This window comes from Phoxinus phoxinus, assembly GCF_949152265.1.
Source record: "Phoxinus phoxinus genome assembly, chromosome: 14".
In the NCBI taxonomy this organism is placed as follows: Eukaryota; Metazoa; Chordata; class Actinopteri; order Cypriniformes; family Leuciscidae; genus Phoxinus; species Phoxinus phoxinus.
Genome location: NC_136889.1, coordinates 23,429,425 through 23,455,668, shown reverse-complemented (window position 1 = coordinate 23,455,668; position 26,244 = coordinate 23,429,425). Strand labels below are relative to the sequence as shown.

At 36.7% G+C, this 26,244-nt stretch overlaps 2 protein-coding genes across 2 annotated transcripts in view; one reads left to right on the top strand and one right to left on the bottom strand.

Moving 5' to 3' along the window:
* The window catches only part of cnnm1 (cyclin and CBS domain divalent metal cation transport mediator 1), a 30,289-nt gene extending 22,653 nt beyond the window's left edge, over positions 1-7,636 (top strand). Inside the window, exons 8-10 of the mRNA XM_079634431.1 lie at positions 818-922; positions 2,081-2,191; positions 4,802-7,636. Of these exons, the coding sequence (XP_079490557.1) occupies positions 818-922; positions 2,081-2,191; positions 4,802-4,881 (296 nt within the window). The 3' untranslated portion in view covers positions 4,882-7,636. The remainder of the gene's footprint in view (positions 1-817; positions 923-2,080; positions 2,192-4,801) is intronic.
* Positions 7,637-13,259: 5,623 nt separating this feature from the next.
* got1 (glutamic-oxaloacetic transaminase 1, soluble) lies at positions 13,260-25,983 on the bottom strand. The gene is made up of 9 exons (XM_079634438.1): positions 25,663-25,983; positions 23,472-23,653; positions 22,378-22,501; positions 22,032-22,144; positions 21,210-21,314; positions 17,126-17,276; positions 16,868-17,033; positions 14,761-14,903; positions 13,260-14,539 (listed from the first exon to the last, which is right to left on the bottom strand). The coding sequence occupies exons 1-9, from the start codon at positions 25,769-25,771 to the stop codon at positions 14,400-14,402; spliced, it is 1,233 nt and encodes a 410-aa protein (XP_079490564.1). The 5' UTR covers positions 25,772-25,983; the 3' UTR covers positions 13,260-14,399.
* Positions 25,984-26,244: the final 261 nt, after the last annotated feature.

Genomic DNA, 26,244 nt, shown 5'->3' with positions numbered 1-26,244 from the left:
GTCAAAACAGAGACGAAGTTCAGTTTCCACTAATAAATTAAATCCGTCTTAAAGTGTTCACAGGATCAAATGCAGGGTAATCAGATTACACTGTTAAACAAGATCACATCAATGTTTGCTTTTATATCAAAGGCTACTGTAAATATTTAATGTACTGTGCATGTAGTACTGATGTTTCACCATCACAGACGACATTCATTGCAGAGTTTTACTTAAAATCCTAATGAAATGAAAATTGTTTGGCTTTTCGTCCAAGTTTGAAGGCTTGAGGTTTTCCGAGGACGTGTATTCATAAAAACTGTCAAAACAAACTAGACAAAATATACAGATATGGATTTAATATGGACAGTCTTTCTCTGGATCAAAAAATGTACCAAAAATATTGATGGATATATATTTTTGTCCAATAAATGCTTTCTATAATGAAAATGTCTCCTCAGTCAGAATTATAAATACCACATGCAACCAATCGAATCATACAACAGTGATCATACATCATAATCAGCAAACAATTTGAAACTTCCCGTTTCAATAGGAAATGTGACTCAACTCAGAATTGCATACTAGCTTGCTGCGTAACATTGCATATGTTGCAGAAATAGTAACTTATGCTATTCCTGTCAACACAGGACAGAATATTGTTTGCCAAACCATTTCATGTTCATGTGAAAAGACAGTTCCTAAAATCGACTTCAAAGCTTTGATTGTTCATACTTATTTTTACTCATACACTAATAGTACACATAGTACTACAAACTGATGTCTTGTTTATTTCCTGTGTGATCAGCTGACTGTGTCTCTCTGTCTCCCCCTGTAGGAAGTAAGTCAGATGGACAGAAGAGCCCTAGTGACTCTGTGTTCCTCCGTATGGATGACATCCCATATATTAGAGAGAATCGTGTGGAGAGAAAAGAAGGAACTGGTGGGTGAATAAAAGGATGAGTTCTGAAGCAAAAACATGACAATATTATTATGCACCAGTATACAGTGATTACCTCATTATGTCCAAAAATGTATATAAAAGCTACTTACAAATTAAATCAAAAGTTGCATTTGGAACAAACTGCTGGTCAGGTGAACATAAATCATTGTCATTATTTCATAAATCATTTTCAAATTCTAAACGAGTAGTTCACCCAAAATGTCATTATTTATTTATTTACAGGGGTCATAAACTGGCTTTTAAATATATATATATATATATATATATATATATATTGTTGTCTGAGGTCAACTTATGACGTTCGCTTGGTTTAAAATGTTCGCATTTAAAATAATCAAAATTAATAAGTAATAGGCTATTTTCTACCCCAGTTTTGAGCATTTTATGGGCGTGCTGCATTAAAGACTTGGAAGTAAACGCCCACTGCTATGATTGGGTAACAGTTTTGCATATTATAATGAGTTTCATGTAATATGCAAATCAGGGGGCGGGGCTAAACAGGCAGTGTTGAAGAAAATTTTATTTCTCAGTTCATCACCCCTTTAAATACACGTCTAACCCGTATGCTGTCCATAGACACAAAAAAATAGATTTTTTTGAAGAATATTTAGTTTTTTTCACAACTGTTTCACAAACAATACTATTTGATTTCAGAGGAATTTTGACCATAGTTTTTAATAATGTACAGTTGTATGGATTACTGTTATTATAATACGTTTGTTTGCTTGCGTTTAACCGTATACAGGTTAGAAAATGACTTGAGACTGGGTATGTAAATAATGACACAATATTAATTTTTGTGTGAAATGTCCTTTTAAGAAGGGTGGTGGTCTGCTCTCTGAGTAAACGCACCCTAACTTTCAAACATTAGAGTAGCTGTTTGACAGCGAGAGGGACGTTTGACAGACTGCAGGGAGAGGAAATGCATACGCTCTAGTCTCTGTTTATATGACCTGCAGAGGAATGTTGACATCAGGCTATAGAACTGTCCATTTCAGCTCTGCTTGTTATGACTGGAGGTTAACAGGAATTATTGAATCAGGAATCAATGAATCAGAGTCACTGAATCAATCACTCCCCAGCTCAGTTTGTCATGTGATCATGGCCTGCTGTCATAGTGTGTCCGATCTATTTCAGATGCTTCGGCCGTACCCATGGAGACAGACCTGTCTACATCCCAGCTCATCAGCTCTTACTCTCTGGGCGGCTCGGATGAGAACCTGGGAAAGAAACTGCTCCGGAAACTGAGTGTGTATCAGCTGCCAATCACTTGACTGAATCAAACACACAACCGTCCCTATACTCTGCATGCAAAATGTTTCTATATTTGGGAATCCGCCCCGTAATGACACGACACCTGAGTTTACAGAGTGAACACACACACACACGCACACACACACACCTGCTTTTACTCTGCATTTTCAAACTCCATCTGTTTCCTAGCAACTAGCCAGACAAACTGCAGTCCACATATCTGATTAATGAAGTCACTCAGAACAATATTATTTGCGCAAGTAGGGCATATTTCTGGGCCAGAAGCCTTTGTTGCTCCTGGAATTATTATTTTTTTATATCAAGAATCATCCCTGCTGTTAAAAAAAAAGATTGTGTGGGAGGCTGGTGCTTCAGCAAAACTTCTTGACTAGCCAACAAGTCTTTCATGGTAACACTTTACAATAAGGTTCATTAGTTAACATTAGGTAATGTATTAACTAACATGAACTATTATAAATCCATTTGTTACTGTATTTGTTCATCTTTTTTAACGTTAGTTAATAAAAGTACAGCTGTTCATTTTTAGTTCATGTTAGCTCACAGTGCATTAACTAATGTTAACAAGATTTTAATAAAGTTATTAAATGTTTCTGTAAAAATATTAATAAATGCTGTATACATGCAGTTCATTCTTAGTTCATGTTAACTAGTTAACTAATGTTAACTAACGAACCTTATAGTAAAGTGTTACTTTCATCATCGATTTCAGTGATGTTTCCTATACCTTTATGTATTTGACACTTTTATCCAAATCAACTTACATTTTATTTAAAAGTCCCTGGAAATCAAACTTATAACCTTGATTTTGCTGGTGCCATGCTCTACTTTTTTAATATATTGAAGACAAATATATATTGATCAGAATGATTGGCCCCCTTGATAAATATGAGCAAAGAAAGCTGTGAAAATAAATATGCATTTATCCTTTTGATCTTTCATTCAAAAATCGAACCTTTCATTGAAGTAAAACAATTAAAAGTGTGTGTGGGGGGGAATCACATTTTGAAATAAATGGTTTTGTTTAATACACATTGCCACTATTAGCACCGCTAGAAATTCTCATGAAGTATTTTTAAAGTATATTCCCACAATTTTTTTTAGCACACCAGAGTGACTAAGAAGATGAAATTGTCCAGTCATAACTTATTATTTCACAGTATAAATATTAGGAAACACAAAGCCCAAATTCCCTTCATCATCCATCACAAGTTACAAAAATCAAACCTTTCATTGAAGTAAAACAATTGAAAATGGCAGGAAATCTCATTATGATTTTTCTTTTCTGCAATACGCATTGGTCACAATTATTGTCCCCCTTTTACTGAAAACATTTTGCAACATTCATTTGCCAATGTAAAAGCTCTGAGTCTTCTATTAATGCCTGATGAGCTTGAAGAACATCAGAGATCATTCATCTGTACAAAATCTCTTCAAATCCCAGAAAAGATTCCCAGCTCAACACTCTCCTCTTCAGTTTTAGGGTTCAGGTCCGGGAACTGGGACGGTCATGGCAGAAGCTTCATTTTGTGCTCAGTGACACATTTTTGTGTTGATTTTGATGTTTGTTTTGGACCGTTGTCCTGATGGAAGATCCATTATAAAATTTCTAGCAGAGGCAGTCTTTGATTTTTTTATCTGTTGGTATTTGCTAGAATCCATGATACAATGTAAAAACAGTACAGTATATCCAACAGTATATTTAACTGTGCGCATGGGGTACTTTTTTATCCCTCTTTGCACCAAACCCATCTGGTGGGTTTACTGGCAAAAAACTCTTTTTTTAGTTTAATCTGTCTATAAGATCTGGTCCCTTTTGATGTTCCAGTCGTGTCTGACAACTGAATATGCTTGAATTTGTTTTTGGATGAGCGAGAAGGATTTTTTCTTCATTGATGATGAAGGGAATTTGGCCTTTGTGTTTCCTCATATTTATACTCCTTTGAAACAGTAAGTCATGGCACGATAATTTAATGTTCCTAGTCACTCTGGTGTGCAATTTTTTTAAAAATATGAATGGGAATATACTTCAGAGATATTTTAATATAAATTTTAAGGGGTGCTAATAATCTTGGCCAACATGCATTGGAGAAAAACATTTATTCCAATAAGGCAGTTTACACAGCACCATTTTCAACTAAAAACGGAAAACTTTTTGTGTTTTGGCCATCAATTTACACAAAAACAGTGTTTTGGGAGCGCTAACTTTTTATAACAAGCTTCAAAGTGCACGTTTTGAAAACGATACCGTTATCATCTCAGTGTAAACTACATATATATATATAACTACTGCGATGTCATGCGCATGCGTATTACGGGCTCAGTCTATAGGCGTGTAAAAACAAAAAACAGTCTATAGGCGCTAAGTGTTTCTTTACAAAGTGGCATCGCCAACTACTGGCCTGGAATACATAATCCAGTATTTTTCATTGTTTTTGCGGATCTGTGTTGACCGGGAATCACTTCGACAGTGTTATCGCCTGTACGCGGAAAACGCAAAATCATCCATCTTCTGCCAGCTTTTCATTTAAGATTTTCATGTCAGTTCAAAACTAGGCATTTTACATTTCACTTTCTACTCTCCAGGCAACAAAAAAAGAAAGAAGTCTCGTGATGGAGATAAACCTTTGGAGGACAATCCTGAACATTCACAGGTGAAGACCTAGCATTCATTTAATGGGTTTGCTTCTCTCTCGCGCTCTTCTCCTGCTTCTCCGACAAATGTGAAATCCTCTCCAGCCTTCCTCTGGATCTTGAGAGTGAGAGAGAGAGAGAGAGAGAGCACAACCCGGTGTACACAGACCACCACAACAGGATGTAGCATCATGAAGCCTTGTCTTCAGCATTGAAACTGGACGACGCTCAATGCCCGTTTCAACAAACCTGAAATTTCCAACATGCAGCAAGACATGCTTTTTTTAAATTGACGAAATGCTACATAACAATTGATATACTACAGTTTTGAATGCCGGTTTATGATGATGTCATCTCCAGTCACTGTGGTTATGACAGTCTGACCTCTGACCCGGGCAAAGCCAGCAAGCACAAGCCTGGATACATGAAGCCAACCATCTGACCAATGAGACGGCAGAACCTTTAGTACGTCTCTAAACGTGGTCATCTGTCAGTAGAATTATCTTGAAACAGAGAATTTATTGTGTGATTTTATATCATATTACTGGTAAGTCAGAAGTATTTGTCAGGCTGTGCCTGGAAATCAATTAAGATGAATTTATTAATATCAAAGCACTTTGAGACAGATCAGACCCATTTATTTCATATTCTGTTGAATAGCTAAATGGTTGACAGAGGGGAAAATACCTATATTAGGTAAGTGCTGTCAGAATTTTCTTTTTCTATTTTCTGTTTTCAAAAGAATGAATATTTAATGTTGCGTTCTTATCATTTTGCTTTCATTTCTGCACTTCCGTTCGGCTGAGAGCACACGGTACAAAGTGATATGGCTTTTCTTTTTCTTTCTGAGCTATTTTAGGCCATATTTGAATATTTTTTTTAAAAATAGTCCGAGATGACAGTGCTAATGGTCCAATCACATATATTTGACAATAGATTTATTTGTCTAAAATTAACATTTATTATATTGGCAATGCATGCTTTTCTCAAACAGCTGTATAATTATTATTAGATTAGCATTGTGTTTAATGTATGAAATATAGATAGAATATGCGCAAGCCATAACTTGAACAAACTTGAAGCATTGATTTAAAAATTATATATAAATATAAAATAATAAGCAATATCCAAAACATGCAAGAAGCCTTTTTTTTTTTTTTTTTTGCTTTTCAGCCCTTTTAAAACTGAAAACTATAGAATACTTAGTAATTTGCTGCAACATCTTAAAAAACAAACCCACGTTTCATTTCATGAGCATACTTCTATGCGAAGTTCATCTCTAAACTTCATATTTTCAGTACATTTTAAGAGCCGTTTTATGTGGCATTCATATTTATACCACAAAAGTTTGGGGTCAGTAAGATTTTGTGTTTTTTGAAAGAAACTACATTAATACTTTTATTCAGCAAGCATAAATTGAGCAAAAGTGACAGTGACGATATTTATAATGTAACATAATTTCTATTTCTATAATAAATGCTGTTAAAAAACAACAACCTTCTATTCACCAAAGAATCGCGAAAAAAAATTAAGCGGCACAACTGTTTTCATCATTATTAATAATAAGAAATGTTTCTTAAGCATCAAATCAGCATATTAAAATTATTTCTGAAGGATCATGTGACACTGAAGACTGGAGTAATGATGCTGAAAATTCAGCTTTGCAATCACAGGAATAAATGATAGTTATTTTAAATAGTAATAATATTTCACAATGTTTTTACTGTATTTTTGATCAAAAAAAAAAAAAAAATCCTGACCTCAAACGGTAGTGTACAATCACCCAAACATCATATGAATACATGAGCACCCATTACTGCTTCACTGCCATGACTTTTCCCAGCATGCCTTTGATCATGACAAACTAACCAATCAGCTCATCCCTGCCAACAACAGGTCACATGATTACATTATGCCATAGGATTATAGAGGCTTGGATGCGTTTTGCATGAAAGGCTGTTCTTTACCGAGTATGTCAAGTTAATACCTTTCTCCTGCATGCATGCAGCGGACACGGTGATATGATGTAGACTGTTGGGCGACAAGCGAGACTCTTTTTACCTCTTTGCTAACACTGACCTATATGGCACCACCAGGGAGTCGAACAAAGAAAGCACAAAGACTCAAGCTGGAAAACACTGGATGTCTGTTTCTTCTCCCGTGATATTTATCCCTTGTAACTTTTAATAGCAATAACCAGGCTAGCCCCTTTTATAAAGTTGCTTTGCATCTTGTTGAGCTGGAGTGAACTGAATGTGCCTGCTCGCTTTCAGGCCACATGGACACTTTGTGTTGTGCAATACTGTGAGCTAAAGCCACTGTACGGAGAGCACATGCTGACAGAGAGAGAGAGAGGGGAACAGCCCTTTTTACATCACAGTGCTGCATTGCAGGGTGGACTGAGTGACGCATGCTGACGTCTCAATCAACCCGTCCAAACAAACACAAGCTCTGATTGACAAGACTAGACATGCACAAAATCCACTGAAACAACACATTAGATGACGTGTATATTTAAGCCTTAAACTGTAGGTATTTGCTAAAGACGTTGAGAAAATCCTCTCCAGCTTTCGCTCTCTGTACACTGGGGTTGGCCGAAGGATAGATATATGTTTCTACAGAGTTTACAAAGACTTCTATTTGAAAGCACCTGATGAATTGTGAATTAATTTATTAAAAAATGATATATATATATGAAGAGAATATCAAATGTTCTATTAAGTCGTGACGTGGTATTTTTTAGTATGAAAAGTACCACTAGCTTCCCAATAAATTAAGATTTGAATCAAATTTGTCTTGGGAAACATCATTTTTGTTCGATTTCAGCACAATGAACGCTGTTAAAGTCACCATGAAATCAAGATTGACATTTTGATTGAAGTATTTAATATAAATGAATTATCCGTGCACTGTGCACATAATTTTGTTATGGAGCCGGGTCAGCTATATAACATAGAATTGTATGACCCAGGCCAAAATGATAACCAGCAGGCTTCATCTAACCTTTCCATGGGTAGTAGGTGAGCTACCTTATAGCTAGCTTGGACAGCAGCCTGGTTGACCTGAGTTTGGCGAAGCAATACATTCTGTTGTGCAGCCAGTCCGCCTTTCATTCTCCAAATCCTGTCTTCTCTTGCTTGCCCTCGCAAGCTAGCATACTCTTTGTGGCGGATTTCGTGGTGACGACGCAGATTATATTCTTTGAAAACTGCCACACTTTCTTTACATATAATACAAACTGCACGTCCTTACACTGAACAAAAAAATAATTGTTGGTCCACTGTTCTTTGAAAACTCTGCACTCTTTATCAACTTTTCGTTTAACGCTAGCCATTTTGCTGTCCTGAACACTGACAGTTCTCTGCGTGTGAGTTGTCTGTCACTGCTTGATCTCGAGCATGTCGGGTGATTAAAAATTTGACAAATTTATAAATAAATATACATTTTTAACTGAAAAAAAAAAACAAAACAAAAAAAAACAGATGCAGACATGTTATTATTTTCCAAAAAGCAATTTTAAAAAAATAGGCCATGACGACTTTTGGGGATTGCCTCATGGGGCCGGTTCAAGTAGTGGGGGGCAGCAGTAAAGACATGTGTTAATAAAGTGAGATTAAATAAAGTATACTTGTGTTGTTTAACATATTGCAGTTTTTCGTATAGTCTGAGTTTTCATTTTACTGTTTTTATTAATTTTGAAGAATACTGAATCTGTTGAGTATATTGAGAAATGCATGCTCACATTTCAATAACTACGATAACCATAATGTTTACACGGCGCACACAACTCCTCTGTACTTCCAATTTCTCTCAACATGGGGACTGGAGAGGTGTCAGTCAGTAAATGGGAAAACAAAGTAACTTGTGTTGCTTGTTTGAAAAAGCAGCTCAGATTTTTTTGTTGTAAATTTCAATGTAATGCATTACTTTACGGATAACTTGAAAAAGGAAATTTGATTAACTAGTGTTAATTGTAATGCATTACTACCCCAAACACAGTACGTGAGTGTAAAGAAACTTTGTTGAGGTTTGACATTCTATGGGTTTAACTGCAGGGCTATTTCAGGATAACCTTTGCTGGTTGTTATTTTGAGGCAGAACACATTCTTTGAATGGACTTATCATGGAGCTAATGCCACTTGATCATTCAGAATCTACTACGTAAGGCTGTAGAAGTGCGATTTGTGCCTGTAAAATGGCAGATTCCTAAACTTTTGATCCCCAAACTTATATGGTTACAGATGTGCAATGAACCAAAACTTATAGTTTAAAGACATTAGACATTAACTTATAGTTTAAAATGGGCTTGCTTATAATTTGAGCATTTATTATTGCTTATAATAAATTATAGTGCCAGTCTGTGTGTGCAGTTTATAAATCACACATTTTAAAACCATACACCATGGATTTTACTTTTAAAACATGTTTTGTGCCAACCCTGTTATATTAAAAACTTTACAAATTTGAGCATTACAGGGTTTATAATGCACTGAAGGTGCAAAAATAGCCTTAAATGAGAACTCCGGTCAATTTTAACATTGAGCTATTTTTTTTGTAAATTTGGAGTACTATCAATACAGAGAGAACAACGACAAAATCGATGTTGCCTACATCGTGTTATCCTCTTTTTAAAATTTGCACCCTGTTGACTTGAATGGGGCAAGTTTTAAACCTGCTTTTATCCTCTTAACATCCTTGATGTGTCATTACAAGTGCTGCCCAGCCATGTTGAGTGATTCCTTCAGAGTGAACACGAGTGAATCTGACTGCAGTAGATGTGAAAGATATGAATAAAAATTATGTTATTTCAAACAGCGCAAATACCTGTATTTACATCCTGTTTTCGGTCGAAGTCCAAAGTAGTCAATTGTCGAGTTCACGCACGTGAACTCGATTATTTGATTTTCTCCAAATAACCCCCATTGCAAATCAGGTTTATTGAAATAGCTCAACACCTCTAATGTTTTAAGATGTTTCCCCAAATTCAACTGAAAATGCAACTTTTAATGACTTCTGCATTCTCAAAATTATTCAACCCCTTCATGGCAAGCATCTTTAGTACTTAGTAGAACACCCTTTCGCTGTTATAACCTTCTGCAAACACCATCTATAACCGACACCAGCTTTTGGCAGCGTTTCTGAGAAATCTCAGCCCATTCCTCATGAGCAATGGCCTCCAGTTCAGTAATATTCTTGGGTTCGCATGCTGCAGCCGCCACCTTCCAATCCCACCAGAGATTTTCTATGGGGTTCAAGTCAGTTGGCTGTGATGGCCTAGAATCTTCCAGGACTTCTTCTGCAACCAAGCCTTGGTGGAATTTGAGGTATGCTTGGGATCATTGGGTCTCATTCACTAAGCATGCGTACGCACAAATTTGAGCGTGAAATGTACGTTCAAACGATTTTAAGAACAAATCAAAATTTTGTAATAGAATTTATTATAAATTTACTAAGAAATCTATAGTTAATTCGTGTTAAGAAGTTATATTTTAGCTATAGCCTATAGTCCATAAAATTGTATCATACAATTATTAAATACAAATTTAATTTAATCTTAAATATATTCCATCATACTACAGTTTAAGAGCAAGGAAAGCTGCATTATAGCTTCAGCTGTGAGGTTTCGCTGAATAATGCAGATATTGTGTAGCGCATGTACAGCTAGCTAATGAGAGGTCTGTAATCTGGCTCTATATAAAAGGTCTTTATTTTAAGAACCGGTGAGAATGGAACACTTGGAATTGCTCGAGGATCGGACGAGATTGCGTCTGCAAACAAGTTGACAAGCATGACAGTGTGTGCGGAAAGCCCTTATGGAGATGGTTTGGGCATGTTTTATGCAAACGGCTAACATCGTGCAGTGCACACGGCCATTCATCTAGAATACTCCAAATTCACGGACATCTGAAAGATGTTAAGAACAAGTTTATGTGCGCACAAACCTGTTGTGAATTAGGCGGAGATTTTCTGTGCGTACAAATAATAAATAATCCACAAAAATTCAGATATATGCATTGTCCTGTTTGAAGGTCCAATGACACCCAAGTTTCAGCTTCCTCTCTGAGGACATGACGTTCTAGGATTTCCAGATACTTCAAAGAATCCATCTTGCCTTCCACACGCTGCAGGTTTCCAGTGCCGGAGGATATAAAGCAGCCCCAGAGCATCATCGAGCCACCACCATGCTTAACTGTAGGCAGGATGTTCAGCATAGGCTATGCTTCTTTCTTCCTCCTCCAGGCCATAGGGTTATATAGTTGATCCATAGGGCCAAAAAGTTCCAGTTTTGTTTAATCGCTCCACAGAACAGAACTTCTGCAGCTTATTTATATGATTTAAGCACTTTTCTTGTGCTTTTGGGTCAGTAGTGGTGTACATCTTCGAGTTCTGGCATGGAAACCACATGTGTTTAGTACGTGCTTAACTGTGAAAGCTGAAACCTCAGTGGCCTGTTGCCACCAAGTCTTACTGAAGGTCTGTTGTAGTAACTCAATGTTTTTTCTGAATCTGCCTTCTCAGAAATCTGGTTGTAGACATTGATAGCTTCCCTTTTCTGCCCCGTCCAGGTAGTGTAACCACAGTTCCTTTAACTGTGAACTTGTGAACTATGCTTCCGACGGTGTCTCTATAGGAACATTTAGTGCCTTCTCTAACTTTTTGTATCCTGTTCCTTTTGTGAAGTGCGATGATATCTTCACTTAACTTTTTTAACCCTTCTTTCTGACCATATTTCTAACATGCAGTCAAATGTGACACTCATCAAACCCAGCCACTTGAGATATTTCATGTGTTCTAGCTCAAGCACACCTGGTGCAACTAATTAAGTATTTGATAAGTTGCATCAGGTGTGCTTGAGGCCCTGTTTACACGAGAATGCTCGCGGGTGAAAACGTAAAAATATTTTATCGGATGTGCCTTTCGTTTACACGGCGACTGTGTTTTTGGGGCTTAAAAATGCAAAAAAGTGAAACCACCCTCCAGAGTGGAAATCTTAAAAACGCTCCACCATCGCGTTCCCGTCTAAAGGGTAAAAACGGTAAAAACGCAAAAGTCTGCTAGACAGTGAAGGCGTTGCGTACGCATTTACGTCAAAGGCATGCGCCAGTACAGGAAAATAACAAAACATTATCAAACTAAAATTTAGCATTAATTTCATTGACCATAAAAACAAAACATTTTTGAGCGACACGCGAAGAGCACCGAGGGTTAAAGCATAGACAGTATATAAGATGGACACAGCGACCCCATAGACTTCAACGGAGAAAAGTGAAGCCCATTTGAAGCACTCACTTCCTGATCGCCAGGCGAACTGCGCAGACTCAAACTGAGCTTGAACACGTGAGCAACGTGTCTGACAGTTGTCAGTCTTCTAGTAGCTGTGCGGAGAGAAGTCTGAATCATTCCCTTCCGAATCTCGCAGAGACGGAGAGCGTGAGCATTAGCTGTCCATGAGCTAGCAGCAAGATCAACTTTATCACTCTCTGTGGGCTACTCCCTTCACTTTATCGGACTTAATGCCTCCACGTCCCCCCGATTGCCTGCGAGCTTCTCCGCCGGTCTATACGGTAATTTCTCTACAGTGCGACAGAGAGTCGCGTGAGTTATGACGCAATCGTTAGCCTATTTTTACAAAAACGGCTTCTACGGGGCCATAACGTAAGGTACAAGGTAACGGAGCCTTTTATACATTGTCGAGTTTCTTTAGAAATAAATAATGGACAAATGGATTCTTTGGACGCCTCAGATGTAAAGTTATTCGCTGTCAAAGTGACGCAAAAATGAATGGGAGTCAATGGAATGCTAACAGCAGGTGAAGTTCTGCTACAATGGCGGCGCCCGCGGAGGCTTCAGTTTCCGGCGGATGGATTACCCCCTTGGGTTAAAGCAGCAGCTTTACCGTATTAAACATGAAAAACAGTGTCAGCGTCTCTTTCACTTTCAGTGCTTCATGTTGCCACCTAGCCGCCTGGAGTCCATACTATATAGAAATTAGAATTTCACAAACTTTTGCGTCACCATATGCACGCAGATTTCCCCCCCATAACGCTCGTCTAAACGCAGAATAAAAAGTGATAACGCAACGCCACTTTTGCGTTTTCTCTTCAGATCGTTTCCGTGAAAACATAGCCTGAGACAACAACTTTTTTGCAGATTTGATTTGTGCTGTTGTGAGGGATTCTACTCAGGAAATGAATAATTTTGAGACTACAGAAGTTATTAAGTTTGGGTAAACCACTATTTCAATTCACTTTTGTTTGATTTGTTCATTGCAAACTGCTGGAAGTCAGTAAATGCTGCCAATAAACCTGATTTGTTATGGGAGTTGAATAATTTCGATTACAACTGATATATGCATGTATGTATATATATATATATACACTTGTGGTAATAAAACATGTCAGACAACATATTCATTCATCATCTTTGTTTATTTCAATGGACTTTGATTAGTCGATTTGTGCTCGGAGAGCTTTTATACTCCTTTTTGATCAAGGTTTGATCTTACAAGACTAAGCTGGGTGGGAGTACTTGGACTAATGGCACATACACATTCATTCAATAAACAGCGCTGTCTTGCACAAATGAGCCTGGAACACAGCAGTGAAAGTGATGGATCAGAATCAGCAGATTTAAAAAACATCAGAAAATAAAGTGCAAAAGAATGCCTGGGGTCTTCACAAACCAGAATTTCCTGAAAAAGCATAATCAGAGACGAAAAGCTTAAAAGAATATTAAACCCCCAAAACACTTTTCTGTATTAATTCACTCCCCCCTCAGCTGTCAGAGACCCAATATGCCAGAATGCACTTATTCACCCAGAACACAATACCAGGTTTGTCCCTCCATTCGGTCACAATACGTTTAAAAGACGAAAAAAAAGTTGATGTAAAGGTAAAATGTTGCTTCAGACTATTTCAATTAAGGGAAGAGCATCAGGTGACAAACCAATCACTAGAATTAACAGTGAAAATATCCAATGCCCCCAGTCATTCAAGTTCTAGAGTCGTCTCTGTGAGCAAGTTTCTCAATGTATACAGACAGACACATAAAACTTGAAACATGCACATTGTTCTTCAGTTGAGCACTCAATACAGTGAAATGTTCAGAAATGTGATCAACAAATGAAAAATCAACAGGTTAAGATAGGGCTAGTTCGTAAGATCTTTCCCCTTCAACTTTATATAACTCTGATTCAGTGACACAAAGCTGTGTGAATTGAATATAAGCACCATGAAAGATCGCAAAATCATTCAAGATGGAACTTCAGGTCAATGAAATCCAAAGACGTTTGGTTGGCTGTAACTCTACCACAAAGTGCTTATTCATACAAACAAGATTATTTGAAATATTCACTACAGATAATATTTAGGAGAAGGAAATGTATATCTTCTGGGACCGATTAAATACCTTATAATTACAAGTTAAAAGAGGATGTTGATGATGAGTAAATTAGACCAGGAAAAGCTGAGGTGTTTATCAGTATGTGTGAGTGTGTGTCTGTGTTCATCTATGTTCAAGTGGACACACACAGGAAGTGTGGTAAAGGAGCTTATTGGACTGTAGTGACGGCCTCATGGATGGACTCGGCCACATAGTCGATGTTCTTGGAGGTGAGGCCACACATGTTGATGCGGCCGCTCGCCATTAGATAAACGTGCTTCTCTTTTATCATGTACTCCACCTGCTTAGCTGTAAAACAGAACATTTTGAAATGACTTAGTGACGGCTCTATGTGAATCTGAAAAGCATACAATGAATTAGATAACAAAATATCAAGTGGCAAATGCAAACAAATTATGGCTTTTCTCAGTAGCGACACTTACTCTCCAAAAAATAAGTGCGTTATCCCAATGGATGGAAATTTTGTATGAAATTCAAATACAGAAATCGTAGGTAAAGGAGGCGCTTACGATTGAGTCCTGTGAAGCTGAACATGCCGATCTGTTCAGTGATGTGCTCCCAGGTTCCTGGAGTTCCTAGTGTTTTCAGTTTTTCTTTCAGCTGAGCACGCATCAACAGGACCCTGTCTGCCATAGTCTTTACATTGTCCTTCCTGTTGGAAGATAGAAAATGCCAAAAGAATAAATCACATCATACACTTGACCTTAAATTCATTGAAAGTCTTTGGGATGTGCTGGAGGAGACTTTACAGAGTAATGGACTCTTGCATACAAGATCTTGACCAAAAATGTATGCACCTCTTGATGGAAATAACATCACAACATTTATTTCCATCAAGAGGTGCATCAATATTTGCATACATTTTTTTAAGCACATTTCTCTCGCTAATTCTCATGACTTCAGTGCCTCAAGACTTTTACTTCTATATTACTGTGAGATCATGGCGCAGAAAAAATAAAATGTTATTTGAAAAAAATACACTTTTTTTTTTATTAGCTTAATTTTAATAATAATGTTATAATGCAAAGAGCTTGCTCCTAAATATGGTTGATTTTCTTTATTCAAAATATTTTTAAAAAACTCATTGTGATTTTGGGGTTAAAGGGATAGTTCACCCAAAAATGAAAATGACCCCATGATTTACTCACCCTCAAGCCATCCTAGATGTATATGACATTCTTCTTTCAGACGAATACAATCGGAGTTATATTAATAAATGGCCTGGCTCTTCCAAGCTTTATAATGGCAGTGAATGGCCGTTTATATTTTGAAGTCCATCAAAGTGCATCCATTCATGATAAAAGTGCTCCAAACGGCTCTGGCGGGGTTATTAAAGGTCTTCTGAAGTGAAGCGATGCGTTCGTGTCAGAAAAATATTGTTATTTAAAACTTTATCGACTAAAATAACTAGCTTCTCGCAGACGGGCTACGCATCGACTTACGCAAAAAGAGTAACACTTGACGATGTATGACGTAGGATGTAGGAGTAGCGTAAGCTTTGACGCCTCTCGCGGTTCAAACAAACAGGGCTGGGCAACAAACTCAAGCTCCTCCGACATTTCTCTTTAAACATTCTAATTTTAGACTTCTAATTCGTGACTGGCGTTTTGTTTTGCTCTATCCTCTGCGCTTCTGCTTCATGTCAAAGGTTACTCGTTCGCCGTAAATCTATGCGTACGGCCGTTTGCCATAAGCTAGTTATTTCAGTTGATAAAGTTTTAAATATGGATATTTTTCTTACACGAGCGCATTGCTTCGCTTCTTAAGGCCTTTATTAACCCCCCGAAGCCGTTTGGAGCACTTTTATAATGGATGGATGCACTTTGATGGACTTCATAAACGGCCATTCACTGCCATTATAAAGCTTGGAAGAGCCAGGACATTTTTTTATATAACTCTGATTGTATTCGTCTGAAAGTAGAATGTCATATACACCTAGGCTGGCTTCTGGGTGAGTAAATCATGGAGTAATGTTAATTATTTGGGTGAACTATCCCTTTAAATGTGACATGCAAAATTCACAAACACTACCATTCAAACATTTAGGGTCAGTATGTTTTTTAAAAAGAAGTCTCTTATGCTCACCAAGATTGCATTCATTTGATCAAAAATACCATGAAAACAGTTATATACACAGTAAAATATTATTACAATTTAAAAGAACTGTTTTCTATTTTAAAATGTCATTTATTCCTGCGCTGGCAAAGCTAAATTTTCAGTATCATTACTTTAGTCTTCAGTGTCACATGATCCTTCAGAAATCATTCTAATATGCTGATTTTTTGCTCAAGAAACATTTCTTATTATTATCAATGTTAAAAACAATTGTGCTGCTTGATATTTTTGTGGAAACTGTGAGGATGCCTCGTAAGGATTCTCATGTTAAGTTAAAGTTAAAATAAACCGCATTTATTTGAAATAAAAATCGTTTGTAAAATTATAAATGTCTTTAATGTCACTTTTGATCAATTTAATGCATCCTTGCAGAATAAAATGATTAATTTCTTTCAAAAGCAATACAATCTTAGAACACACTTTTGAACGGTATTGTATACATGTCTTACATAGATATATTCTTTAAAATAACAAAACTAAATTAACTTGAATTGGATTTACCATTCAGCAAAAAGCTCAGGGGTGTTGAGTGTGATGGCAACCAGACGAGCTCCCTGGGACGGAGGATTGGACCAGGTTATCCGAACGATCTTCTCCATTTGAGACAGAACACGACTCAAATTGTCTTGGTCTTTAGCTACAACAGTCAGGTTCCCCACTCTCTCATCTGTGGAGTCAGGTTATTCTTTAGAATCAAATGGATCTGGCATTAAAATGCAATCTGTAGCGAGGAATGTACAACCTGTTGGAATCACTTACTGTACAGACCGAAGTTCTTTGAGAACGACTGGGCACAGAACAATTCAAAACCCTGTGACACAAAGTAGCGGATAGACCAGGCATCTTTATCTAAATTTCCTGATGCAAAGCCCTGATAGGCTGAATCAAAGAAGGCAAACAGATTCTTTCGCTGAAGAGAGAGGAGGGAGAAGAAAAAAAAGTTAGAAAACAGGGGAATTACAATTACAGCTCCAACAATGCAACTTTTCACATTCCTCGTCCTGTCTGACTCCAATATATATATGATATTTTGGGTTTAGATAATTATGCAATAGTTAACTCAGTATTTATCAAACTATCAAGAGTTTAAATTTGGACAACAGTGGGTTGTAATTGCAGGTTGTGCCTAAATGGCTTATTGAATGCAATTAAGTTCCATTTCTGGATCATGTGCTTCAATGTTCTAAACCTGTTGCATAAACTTAGGCTCTATGTTAAGACTGTGTCTTAAAGGGATAGTTCACCATAAATTAAAATTAAGTCATAATCTACTCACCCTGGTGTTGTTTTAATGTAGTATGCTCTTTTCTTTTATGGACCACAAAAGGGGATTTTTTTATTTTATTTTGCGCTCATTCATATAATAGCAGTGAATAGCGACGACTAACATCAAGCTTTTTAAAAAAAAGATGTTAAAGTATCACAGAATGATCCCATGCAATGTGTCGCATATTCCAAGTGTTCTGGGGGTTTACGATATTGTAAAGTCTGTCTGAATTCGAACCAATGAGGGCAGTCGATCAGCGGAGAAGGTCTTTGCGCGTCACTGTCTTTCCTTTTACGCAACAAAACAAGATTAAATGGAACACAATTCTCATATGTACTTTCTCGTTATTTCATCTGACTCCATAAATGAAAGGGTTTTAATGATATCTGGGCATCATTAAAACATGAACGAATGTTTGATTATTCTCTTAAACTCTTGTTTATATTTTACCCGTTTAGACCAGGACTATATCGCTTTGAGTTCCTTACCCAGGTCTCCGACACAAGTGATCAGTCCTGATGATCAGAAACAGAAGCAATTGCTAAATATCTAGGATTTTGCTGTAATACCCACACGCAACAATCAAAAATATATTCATTAGCTCTCTTGGATGTCCTTCAGGAACCTAACTTAACCGTTTTACTTTAGTAGGTTTTGGCCACCATTAAAGACGCCAGTAGATCAACGTTACTTCTCTTTAATGGCTTTGGATTGGCCAAGCCCGTGATGGTTCACGTGCACTTACTTAAGGTAATATTAAATTAGAACAGAAGTCATCGGAAGCGTCCAAGCTAGATTAATCAACCAGCATCTAGCTGGTCCTAGACGGACAAACTCATCCTCTCATCCAAGCAGCCTGCACACTTCCTGATATCAGTTACTAGCCGTCGCTAGTCTCTGAAGCAGCCTTGTGGTAACATACGAATCCTTTAATCTTACTTGGGAAAAACAAGTCTCAGAGTCGTTCAGAATAAAATCAAACGTTTACGATTTATTGACCAGGTAATGAAATAATAGTTCAAAGTCCAATTCAGAAGGATAAAATCATCAGTTTAAGCATATCATAACAATAATTCAGAAATCACAGAATTTGTAGAGAATATTACCTGTCAACAAAATTACACACATCGCTTGTGTGGGCAGTTAACCTACAGACTCCCAGAACCTTCTGCTCCTTTTCCTTATAAACCCAGAAATCCACCAAAAGGTGGTGTCTGTCATTATAATTAGATTTCAGACCCCTATTGAGGGGTTCACCAATGTGAGATCAAAATTTGCAACCAAATGGCTTCTTGGTACCTGTGGCAGAGAATACTTATTTACATACAGGAGGTGGTTTGAATGGAAGATCAGGGGGATGCACACCTTCAGGGACCATTTTACCAGGCGCACTGAGACACTTTAAATGAGACCAAACATAGTTACTTTTTCCGTACACACATAACATTACATAGGTTTTCAGTGTATTTCAGGTGAGGAGGAGGGGGTTGAAGGGAGAGATGGTGTGTGTGTGGTGTGAGCTGTGTCCTGTTGCATATGCGAAATTCAGTTCAAGTGTTAATTCCCAAAAGAGGCTTTTGTTTCATCTAGGGGGCGCTCAGACGGACTGGCACCAGCCTTACAATATGAAATTAATATATCATGGAACGATATTCCAGGTGAAACTCGAAAATGTTTAATATCGTGCAAAAGTTCATTTATTTCAGTAATTCAACTTTAAAGGTGAAACTAATAATTTTATATAGACTCATTACATGCAAAGTGAGATATTTCAAGCCTTTATTTGTTATAATTTTGATGATTATGGCTTACAGCTATGAAAACCTTTTCACAATATTCTAGTTTTGAATTTGGGGTTTTCATAAGCTGTACAAATAAAGGCTTGAAATATCTCACTTTGCATGTAATGAGTCTACATAATATATTAGTTTCACCTTTTAAGTTGATTAACTGAAATGAATGAACTTTTTCGAGTTTCACCTGTATTATTTAATGAGTAGCAGTTGTAGTAATATTTGAGTTTAGCATCACCGGCTACAGATACATATTATAAATTTAACAACATAATATCATAAATACAATATAATGAAAACCAACATTTTAATACAATTCAACATTCAAACAATTCAAACGAAAATGAGTACTATTCGATAAAAGATTTGTTAAATGTGCTTTTGCTAGACGTTTTTCTGGATCCATAAATAAGTCCTTAAAAGTTTGTCTAGATAAAAAGCGCTATCTCATAACATAAAAAATTGGGCAGTCCAAAAGTATATGTTTTATAGACAAGTTTGTTGGCACTACTGTATTGACATTTTGGGGCTTCTTCACCTTTCAATAAATGCCCATGCGTCAGTCTAGTATGACCTATCTGACACCTTGTATATCAAACTTGGTCGTGTCTTGATTTAAAAGGGTAGACATCTTTTCCCAACCACAGAATTTATTTCAAATCATTTTTTATATTTTTTACATTCTGCTTGCCATTTCTCTAATATATATTGGTTGATTAAGGGATTTATGTCCAAGGGTGGGATTTGGCATTTACTGATTATTTTGCAACCACGTCTGCTTGCTCATTTGCAATAATGCCACTATGTCCTGGAATCCAGCAGAAAACAATGTTGTAGTTGAGTCTCCGTAACTGATTGGCTTTGATTAATTCATCAATGATTATTGAATGATTTGTCTTCAAAGACTCCAGAGTTTGTAGACAGGATTTTGAGTCAGTAAACAATATGTTCAATATGTTCCAAGGCAAGTAATAGAGCATAAAAATTGCATTTTAGTGTATTATTTAATGAAAATCCAAACGAGCTTGGCCGTTGGTCTTCTGTGCACGGCTGCATGACATGAGCGTTCATGAGACTCTATTAGCACTGCAGTTTAATCCGACTCACCCAGAAAAATAAATGAAGATTAATAAAAGCGATTCATAGACATCCCAAAAGAGTCCAATGTCACCGGACCGGAACTTAAGTTTGTCTGATGAGAGTCAAAATGACAGTTGACTGTCTTTTTTTATTTCTTGTTGCGACGAACACAAAGGAAATATTCACCTCAGAGAAGAAGGCACATGAATCACGTTTTAATTAATCTTGATTTCTCACAACTTGTTTGTTTTTTCTGAGCAAACTGCCCAGTCAGACAAACCTTTCACAGAAGACCAACGACAGGATTCAAGGTCATATCGTAAACCCCCAGAACACTCGGAATATACCAGCTTGATGTTGGTCGCTATTTTAAAAAAAAAATATTATTCTCCTTTTGTGGTCCATAAAATAAAGAAGTGCATAAGGCATTAGAACAACACCGGGTGAGTAAATGACGATTTTCTTTTTAGCGTGAATGAAATATCCCTTTAAGAACTAGTTTGACCAACTGACAGTTAGATAAGAGGTAATCAATCTTACTTTTCAAACATAAATTAGATCGTTCTACCTTTTTATGTAACTGACTTTAAAAATGTAGGGGAAAAAAATTCGATGACTAACTTTTAAGACTAGTATAAGCAGTTTATGCAACTGGCCACTGGTGTCACAGTCATATGATGTGGGGTTATTGTGATGATCTCACCTTCATGACATCAGCGATCTGCTTCCATTGGTCCTGGGTGGGGTCTGTACCGGTGGGGTTGTGAGCGCAGGCATGCAGCACAAAGATGGAGTGATCAGGAGCGCTCTGGCAGGACAGACATGTTTTCAATCACACGTTATATAGCAAATGTTTATTTTCAAACGGATCACTGTTTTCCTTGTAAAGAAATCAGTACCCATCTCTTCTTTATCAAGGCTGAATTTATTTGATCAAATATACAGTAAAAACAGTACAATTGTGATATATTAATACAATTTTAAATAACTGTTTTCTCTTTAAATATATCTTAAAATGTAATTGATTCCTGTGATGGCAAAGCTGAATTTTACTGCAGTCTTCAGTGTCACATGATCCTTCAGAAATCATTCTAATTTGCTGCTCAATAACATTTCTTATTATTAGCAAAGTTGAAAACAATATTTTGTGCTGGTAAATATTTTAATAAAGGATTCTTTGATGAATAAAACTGAATTTTGAAACAATGTAAGCGTCTTTACTGTCAATTTTGATCAATTTAATGTATTCTTGCTGAATAAAAATATTAATTTCTTTCAAATTCAATTCAAATTCTTTTTAAATAAATATATATACAGTATATAAAATCTAAAACTACTGGCTCATACGCCCAGCAGAAAATAAAAATCTGTCATGCTCAAGTGTGTTGACAGTGGTAAATGACAAAAGGCCCTTCTTTTTGTACATAATCTAAGGTTTTTAGATATCTTATCAATAACTGATAAATAAGTAACTATAAAGTGCTTGTTTTGTGTGAGAAAATTACATTTCAAAATCACTACTCACCTCCAGGTCCCCCAGAAAACCTGTCAGATCAAGTCCACGCTTCCCTGCATCCCAATATTTGTATGGACGGATGTCCTCAAATCCAGCGTTGGAGAAAACGGCATTGTGGTTCTCTAGAACGGAAGACCACAAACAGAACTGAACATGGACGCTGGTTGAACATTTTTGCCATTTGAGACAACAACATATAAACACAAAGTTAATCATTGAACTCAAGGCCGGCATGAAATTAATTATGCTCTTTTGAGGCAAAACTTTTACATATATTTTGTACAATATTGTAGGCCAATTTAATATCAGAATGACATTTATCACAGTATTTTCCATGATTAGGTCTCGTACTCACCCCATGTGGGTGCAGACACATAAATGGGAGTTTTTGTGTTGTCAGTTCCATTGTACCAGCGGCGAAGAAACTCCGCTCCGATCTTTAGAGCGCCAGTGCCACCCAAACATTGCACAGCGCCTACCTGCAATACACCAACAACAGGAATCTCTACATTAGAATGGTGCTAGTGCAAACAAGAAGAGAAATGTGTAACTTTTTGCCCAACTTTTTTTTTTTCACATACAGTAGTGGTCAAAAATGTAATGTCCTTAGGGAATTGGTTTGGGGATTTGTTTTTAAATGACCCTACAAGTTCGATTAAACCATCAAAATCCGAGGAATATGAGGGAAGAACAAAACATTTATTTGACAAAATTATATGGCAAGGGGTAAATTACAGCTAAATGTTTTATTGTAATATGCAAAAAAAAATTTAAATAAAAAAAAGCCTGGAAAAACAAAACTCTCACAGGAATTAGCATTCATTGACTACAACATAATTTGTTTGTTATTACTATTTTGTTGGTTCTATCGTTTCGCATGTGTTCATAATTCCTTTTTATGACAGCCTGAGCAAAAATTATGTCCGCACAATTTGCCATGTTTCTTTGTATTATCGCAAATAAAACAATTGACTCCAAGCAAAACTATGCAAACATGCTTACAAAATCTTTAATTTTTTTAAATAATTTTAATAAAGGGTGAAGATGTCAATTTACTCAACACTACTGTACACTTCTGTTCCGAAGTTTGGGGTCAGTAAGACTTTTTATTTATTTATTTTTATAAATTGATACTTTTATTCAGCAAGGTTGCATTAAATTGATCAGAAAATTTACAGAAACGTATTTTGTATTTCAACTACATTCTGTTCTTTCTGACGTTCTATATTTCTATAGTCCTGAAAAAAATGTATCAAGGTTTCCACAAAAATAGTAAGCAGCACAGCTGTTTTCAACATTGCTAATAATAATAATAAATGTTTCTTAAGCAGCAAATCAGCATATTAGAATGATTTCTGAAAGATCATGTGACACTGAAGACTAGAGTAATGATGCTGTAAAATGGCTGCTGACAGTTATTAATACAGGATTTTTAGCATCTCATCTGACCCGGTTGTCCTTGATGGCAGGACTGTCTTCACCCAGAGCGATCTTAGACGCACTGGAACGAAACTCTGGCAGGCCTAAAATGGGCAGGTACTCGTGGTTCAAACTGTGGTCATCAGCGATCATCTTCTCCACTTTTCTCACCACGGGGAGAACCCAGGGCTGACATTCGTCTGTCCTGTAGGCTAAAGAAGAAGCAGAGGAGGATTTCAACCAGACCACTTACAAACACAGAGGCAAACTTAGGATTTGTAAACAACCGTTCAAAAGGAGCTCAGCAAGTTTTCATTTTTTAAAAAGAAATTACTACTTCTATTCAGCAATGATGGATTCAATTGATCAAAAGTGACAGTTAAGACATTTATAATGTTACAAAAGATTAATGAAAGAATCTTGAAAAAAAAAAGAGTCAACATTGATAATAATAATTAAAATCTTTCTTGAGCAGCTTATTAGAACGATTTCTGAAGGATAATGTGACACTGACTGACTGGAGTAAAGATTGTAAAATTCATAAATGTATACATTTTAAAATATATTCAAATAGAATGAGTATTTCAAATTGTAATATTATTTCACAATATTACTGTTTTTTTAAATACAACCTTAAATCAAACCTAAATGCAAAAAAACAACAAGCCAAATTATTGAACGGTAGTGTACATTACAGCACCCTAAGTTTCACTGAATTGTTTTCTAATCAATATTTGTCATGCGTAATTGTTCCTTTTTTATCAGGGTTGCCTGATCAGGATTTATCTGTGAACTTTTACCCAAGAGCAAAATGAGCTTATTCAGTACTGCTCATGTCCTGATGCAATTCTTGATTTACAAATCCTACACAAAAATAGAACAAAACTTATCCAAATAAATTCTGTTCTGTACAAAAACTGAAGTTTTAGAATGAAAAATCTGTGAAGAAGATTATTCATTTAACTTAAGAAGCATATCTGAATGCATCACATATTAGACCAATGAGCAATTTGTGCCACATATCAAGGTTTAGTAGCAGTTTAAAAAAAATAAATGCTGTATTTTCTTGTCACCGTCTGCAGAAGTATGACAAGATGTAGTCACACACTGTAAATCAGTGTTCTGGGTTGCTCAAGAGGGATAATCATTTCAGTCTGAGGAAGGACTGGGACAGGGGAAGCTGTTCAAAAACAGTCCACACAATCATGACTCAGGGATTTTTTTTTAGAGAGGTGACTTTTCATCCTTTGCTCGTCTTTAATCTGTCCCAGAACCTCGGGAGTCGTGGTGTCGGCAGGGCGTTAGGAAAAGCAGAAGATAAAGATAATCCTCTGAGGTCAAGCTCTCTAACCGGGATCAGGAATAACTACACAGCAGATGACACATGACGACTGCTTCTACACAATAATACCGTTGACAAAACACAATATATTCACCCCCGGCTAACAGCACTGCCCATGTGACAGATCTCCAATGAAAACGACCAATGCCAGAAGAGTAACTTTATCCCTTAATATATTTAGAAATCCTAGATGCCTCTGGACCTGCATGCAATGATTTTGGTTTAATGTTAGATCACTGTACATGATATGCCTTTAGTTTAATGTGTCAAAACTTTTGATGACATTTTTCCATATTTTAGAGTAATAAATGTAATTTTACAAGGATGAACCTCATTGGTTCTTGGGGAAGCTCAAAAGTGATGCACAGAGAATGAGCCTCATTGGTTCTTGCACGTCAAGCGAACATGCTTGAGCTTCCGTTTACTACAACTTATGTGTGAGTAGATGAATGTTTATGTGAATAAAAACCTAAATTCAATCTGTTCATCATTTAAAACGATTGTGTCTGAGAACATTTTGCACTAAACCGCTCAATTGATTTGGACTGATCACTGTCATATCATAATGTCATATCATCGTCAATGAAAAATCTCATGTTACTGATGCCTCCAGAAAACAGCTGATTTGTGATCACGTGATGCGTCTACCACCATCATAATCATTAAAAAAGAACAACAACAACAAACAGGCATTATTTAATCTTGAATTCAGAGACAGTTGTAACTGTTACATGCACAGATGTGTCCAGGTCTTATTTTTTTTATTATTAGGCCATGCAATTGCTGTAACAGAAAGCGGAGCATGCACAAATATACACACATTGGCATTCATGTAAACTATGATGAAAGTGTGTGTTTATTAAAAAGCGCATCTCTCACCTCCGACTCCCAGATTCACCTTGTTGGGGTTCTGATCTTCACGGAAATCTGCTGAGAGTTTAAACACTGCGACAGGAGCAGCCAGCGGGACTTCACCAAATATCGACATGATATTGTGTTAATATTTCTGTAAATTAAGAGCGAGAGGGGGGAGACTAATACGCAAGTAACGTTACCGCTGGATTGAAGTGCGGTGTGATGGAGAATGACTGACTTTAACCTTCAGATGTGGGATTTGGGCAATGGAGGCCAGGCGTGTCTAAACTAACCAATAGAAATCATAAGCTCATGTTTGACTCGAAGATTACCCAATCAACTTCTAGTACAGGAAGGTCAAGCCTTTACGTCATCAAAGAACGCGCTCGATAGCACTGCGGGGACCAATGAGAACTCAAACATGCAAGAGTGACGTGCCTTCTGACCAATAGTAAAGCAGAGAGGGCGGAACACCTTAGATTCAATAGGCATCGTTCTTTTCATTCACACCCACACTGTTAGCCTATCGGAGTTCCATTTACAGTTATCTTCATCATATTTGAAATTGTGTAATTTATTACTTTTATCTGATTTTATATATATAAA

Bases quoted from the DNA above. Each gene is read 5' to 3' on its own strand.
- got1 (XM_079634438.1), bottom strand. From the start codon at position 25,771: ATGTCGATATTTGGTGAAGTCCCGCTGGCTGCTCCTGTCGCAGTGTTT. The intron at 23,654-25,662 runs GTGAGAGATGCG...CTTCTTCTTTAG, and splicing joins GGTGAATCTGGGAGTCGGAG to CCTACAGGACAGACGAATGT. The intron at 22,145-22,377 runs GTGAGTACGAGA...CTTCCGTTCTAG, and splicing joins TGTGTCTGCACCCACATGGG to AGAACCACAATGCCGTTTTC.